The sequence below is a fragment of the Juglans microcarpa x Juglans regia genome, chromosome 6D (assembly GCF_004785595.1).
Source record: "Juglans microcarpa x Juglans regia isolate MS1-56 chromosome 6D, Jm3101_v1.0, whole genome shotgun sequence".
NCBI classification, from domain to species: domain Eukaryota; kingdom Viridiplantae; phylum Streptophyta; class Magnoliopsida; order Fagales; family Juglandaceae; genus Juglans; species Juglans microcarpa x Juglans regia.
The window spans coordinates 31662116-31666910 of record NC_054604.1 but is presented as its reverse complement, the minus strand read 5'-3'; the positions used below and the strand labels follow the sequence as shown (position 1 = coordinate 31666910).

General features: G+C 37.9%; 1 protein-coding gene across 4 annotated transcripts; it reads right to left on the bottom strand.

Moving 5' to 3' along the window:
* Positions 1 to 2376: 2376 nt before the first annotated feature.
* Positions 2377 to 4584, bottom strand: LOC121236105 (protein phosphatase inhibitor 2-like). Of its 4 annotated transcripts, none has more exons than XM_041132601.1 (5): positions 4518 to 4584; positions 4072 to 4146; positions 3234 to 3352; positions 2968 to 3123; positions 2377 to 2746 (listed from the first exon to the last, which is right to left on the bottom strand). In XM_041132601.1, exons 2-5 carry the CDS (start codon positions 4074 to 4076, stop codon positions 2475 to 2477), a joined length of 552 nt encoding a protein of 183 aa, XP_040988535.1. In that variant the 5' UTR covers positions 4077 to 4146; positions 4518 to 4584; the 3' UTR covers positions 2377 to 2474. The 4 variants fall into 4 exon arrangements, with proteins under 4 accessions (XP_040988535.1, XP_040988537.1, XP_040988536.1 ...); XM_041132603.1 differs by having other exon boundaries at positions 4072 to 4169; positions 4518 to 4564; XM_041132602.1 differs by having other exon boundaries at positions 4072 to 4194; positions 4518 to 4543.
* Positions 4585 to 4795: the final 211 nt, after the last annotated feature.

The following is a 4795-nucleotide window of genomic DNA, read 5'->3' as shown; positions in this document are numbered from 1 at the left end:
GCCATTGATGCCAAACTTTTGCAGTGCCTGATCTAAACCGATGGGAGAAATACAATTCTGGAGAAGTGTGTAGGACATAGAGATCACCCTTGCGTTTCCCTGTTATCATTACTTGTCCTGTTTCCCGTTCCTTAACATAGAAATCAACATTAGAAAATTCATAGTTAACAGGAAATTGAGTCGTTATCTGGCTTACAGAAAGTAAGTTTTTTGTTAATTTCGAAACCAACAAAACATTATTGAAAGGTAAGGCAGTATTTTTTTGTTTTATACAAGAATGGGCATGGAAGACCCATCTCCAATTAGCACAGAATCAACACTAGAGTATTTACAAATGTTTGTTAACATACCTTAGCTAACCTGTTATATGGTTGAAAGCCCCGGTGTCTGTTGTATATTTTGTGTCTGCAATGGTATTGTCTAAAGAAAGAGCCGCGAGTGCTTGTAGAATTTTCATCTTGTTGAGTGGGTTTCTTTGGCACCCACCAGCATATCTTAGCAGTATGTCCCATTATCCCACAATATTGGCATTGTTGCTCACGGTATTTGTCCCTCTCCATAGGCATCATTCGGCACTCACCAGGTGGTGGAGGACGTCGTTGTGGATTTGTTGAAGAGGAGTTGTTGTTGTAGCCATGGTTCGAGTCCCTTTGCTATTGTGCCTGAAAGCCACGTCTGTTGGAGGTGAATTTTTGTGATGGTCCATGATAGCCTGAAGGGTTTGACTATGAGTGTCGTTGTTATTGTTCATAAAAAAACCATTTGATGAATGAGGAAAGAAGCTGGGACATCTATGTGATTAGAGAACCAGTTGCGCCTTTGATCGAAATTTTGGAGTTGAGAGACCAATTCAGAGTACGTCGGCCTGGGGGGCTTTAACATAGTTGTTGTGAAGGTTTCATATTGAGGACCAAGACTGGTGGGAGGCAAAAAACTTGTTCTTGTTCTGGAACAGGCTTCCCAATGGCTACTAAATTGTCACAGAGACCTTTAAATTTGCTAATGTGTTCCGTAATTGTTGTGTGATATTCTTTACGAAGATAGGTCACTTGTTGTCGTAATGTAAACTCACGTTCTTGTGATTCTTAGGCCTATGCATTTTTTAGGGCCTCCCAAACTGCATGAGTTGTGTCGATACCAATGACGAGTCCAAGAGTTTCCTCAAAGAGTGTTCCAATGATCCACCCTATAAGGAGATGATCAGACTTTCGCCATGCTATGAAAGCATCTGTTAACTGTGGAGTGGAATTTTTTGCATTTCTCAAGCTGTTTTGATTTGGAGTTGTGAATTTGTTGGGAGCAGGATCTTCATTTGTGAGATGCCTGACCAATTCTTGGCTTTTTGCAAGAGCCAAGGCTTGCTCACACCACAAGGGATAATTATTTGGGATGAGTCGGAGAGTGATAAAATTGCTAACATTGAGTGATAAGGTAGTCATAGCTAAGGGAAGGAGCATAAGATAAGATGAGAAGAATGTCAGAGCTGTGACTGTAATGTTGCCTAGTGTTCACACTGCCAATGATACCATAAAGAAAAATTGAGCCAAGAGAATTTGTTCTGAAAAAATACTGTGAGTGTTTTTATTGAATTTCAAAATGAACACTTAGGCTATACAAGTAAAGTATTTAAACACAATTACATTGACAAAATCCTATGAAATCTGGTTGGTTCTGGTTTGATAGCTGAAATGATCTTCATTTGTTATGTTGGATAGCTTGCTTAATAACAGAGGATCCTTGATAATAGAGAATCCCTCATTAGCAGAAGTTTGTTGGATCATCATGCTGATTTTCCCTTATTTGAAGGCTTGAGTGGATTATCATTTCGGTTTGAATTTGTTACCGTTAGATCTCCAAGATCATTCAACTTCTCTCCATTGATTCAAACTAGATTGTGAGAGTCTTCACTTTTTTTTTCTCCGAGAATTTCGAGCATCCTCATCTCTCCATAGACTCTCACGGTTGTTAGACATGTCGATCTGTGATATGTTGCTAATAGGAGGAAGGTGAAAAGAAGGAAAAAAAAAAAAAAAAAAAAAAAGAGAAAGAGGTAGGGGAGTGCAACGCATGGGGAAAAAGATGTAGATTTTTTCAGCAAAAGCACAAAACGAAGCCATATAGGATAGGGAAAAAAATTTCACCTCCAAGTCCGTCAAAACGACACCGTTTTGGTGAAGGGGGCTGGGCTTCCAGCTAGGGAGCTAGTTGGGTCCGTTTTCTTCCCTTCTCAAGCCTAGATTCAGCCCACAACCGTCCAAGAAAAATAAATAATTTACAAACAACCACTTGGGCTCAGATTTTCTCTTAAAGAAAAGCCTACATATACAAAGATAATTTGGGCTCCTTTTTTTTTTTTTTTTTTGGGGGGGGGGGGGGGGAGGGGGGTTTCATAGTTCATTACAGATGCTATTTAACTAAATATCGATGCAAACAATATCATTCGTATCGAATTGCCTGCTGGATTCTAATCTCTTTTACTTTGGAAATAAATGTCTTTGAGGTAGTCTCCCAGTAACTTCCTGAATGTCTATCGTTCGCAGGATTCCATAGGGACCATCGATGTGTATTTCTCTCAACCCATTGCTAAGAAACGAATATGAATGTTGTCTCCCTACGTCATCATACTCATCATTCTTATCGTTCGGAAAAAATTCATTTTTTTTTAGCTCTTTTACCCTCCAGAACTCATCATAATGTTTTCTCCTATGATCTTTGAAACTTGTGTCATGCTCAATCTTTACACTACCTGAGAAAAATTCCAACATAATACAATGAGCTAGATGCTGAATTGACAAAAAAAAAAAGGTTAAAAAACGCATGAAAGTAGTATTGGGCTAAAAAACCATGCAGACAGTTATTTAATTAAGAGAAATTTAAGAACCCATTAATGCCAAGATAATATTTTCACAATTTTTGTTAACTTATAATCTATGCAGATAGTTCCTTGATTAAGAGAAATTTAAGAACCTTTATCTTGCTCCATGGCATCAGCCTCATCCTCAGATGATGTCCATTCTGTAAAACCTGTAGAATGCATTCGACTTGAAATTACTTCATTCAAAGCATTTCTTATAGCTTCAGCCTGTGCAGCATTACCAGTGCTTCCAACAGAATACAATGAGCCTACGATAGCCAACAGATACAGTTAGCAAAATGCTTTCAACTCGAGCTTTTAATTGGAATTGTTACAACAATATCTTGTTGAAATTGAGCTGTATAAGATATTATCTTACCGTCTTCATTAACCTTTGGGTGATATGGTGTCTTGGGTTCATCAATCTTTTTCCTGACAGGTTTAGTTGCCTCAATTTCAGCAAGCTTAGCTTCATCCCATCTTACAGGTCCCCTAACCCCAAAAAAAATTTATATAAGCGCACATGATTCATCTAAAGACTAAAGTCCAGAAGTCCTAAGATTATTTGCAGGACAGGGCTTCTGGGGGCTGATATGCTCAACCAGACCAACATAAGAAATAATTTACTGACTTCAGAACACTCGTATATTCAAAGGTCAAGCAATACGCCATCTGCTAGTAAGCAGATGAAGGGAAATGCATCTATAGAACTCTCTCTGTCTCTCCCTTTCTTCTGTTGTGTCATGTATGTGCGTGCGTGCAAAACATGCAAGATGCAAATACATCCAACCTAGGCATGAAAATCATCCGGTTGATTCCTTCCTCCTCAAATCTAACAAGTATATACATCTTAGGCATGGATATGTAAAATCATAAAATTCAAGTGCCCCCACTGATTTAAAATTCAATTTTGCAGCCTCCATGATCATCCAAAGATTATCATGATCGATGCATAATCAAAACTGGCCAATGTGGCCATAGAATGCTTTCTTAAAATGAGCAAATGGTTTTATTCCTTTATACCATTAGTCACACTTTCACGATGGTAGTGAAATCAAATTAGTCTACATCTGAGATCATATCTGCCTACAAAAGCTTATGTTTCCAGAACATACAACTGAAAATTAAGCATCAGACCCTCAAAACCTTAATTTTAATGAACAAATGTTACAGATCCATAAATAAATATAAGAAGTTGATCAGAACAATTGAATTACTTCATGACTTCGTACTGGCTATGAGCGTCGCCTTAGATGCCAAAAGCACGCCAAGAACTTGTCAGCTTGGCCTGTCTGACCGGAAAGGATTCAGACAACTGCGGTTTGTGAGTTTCTTAGTATCTGTGGAGATGAATGCTTCATCAGAGATATTTACCCATATCTTTATTGGCAACAATTTGAAATAAAACTGAAAGTAAAAGCCAACAACCAGCAAAAATTCTATGGTTCAAACTAGAAATGCCATAACCGAGGCGGGAATATCCAAATCAACAACATGAAAACATCACATGCTGATGAGAAACCATCTCAATGTCCAAAGTAAAAGTCAGCAATAACAGAATTTGCAGATGAGAAAGAATACAAAAATTAACACAAAGATTGGACTGTTGCAATAGACCATTATAGCAGTGCAAAATACAACAGCCGAATCACAGCCCCAATACCTCAAGAAGCTCTGGACTGATAAATAAAAATGGGGTTTTAAACATCGTTCATCGTGTATATATATATATATCATTCAAAACTATACGTGAGGAGAGGGAATCCTGGATTGAGAGAAATCTAATACCTTTAACCGAAAGAAAGAAAAAGAATATGAAATTCGTACCTATTCCTTGTAATGGAGTGAACAATAGGGATCAATCATCACATCGGTGAGTGCTTTAAGAACAACCTCTCTTTATACTGTTTTTTATATGAGATATGATAGTTTCAGATGTGT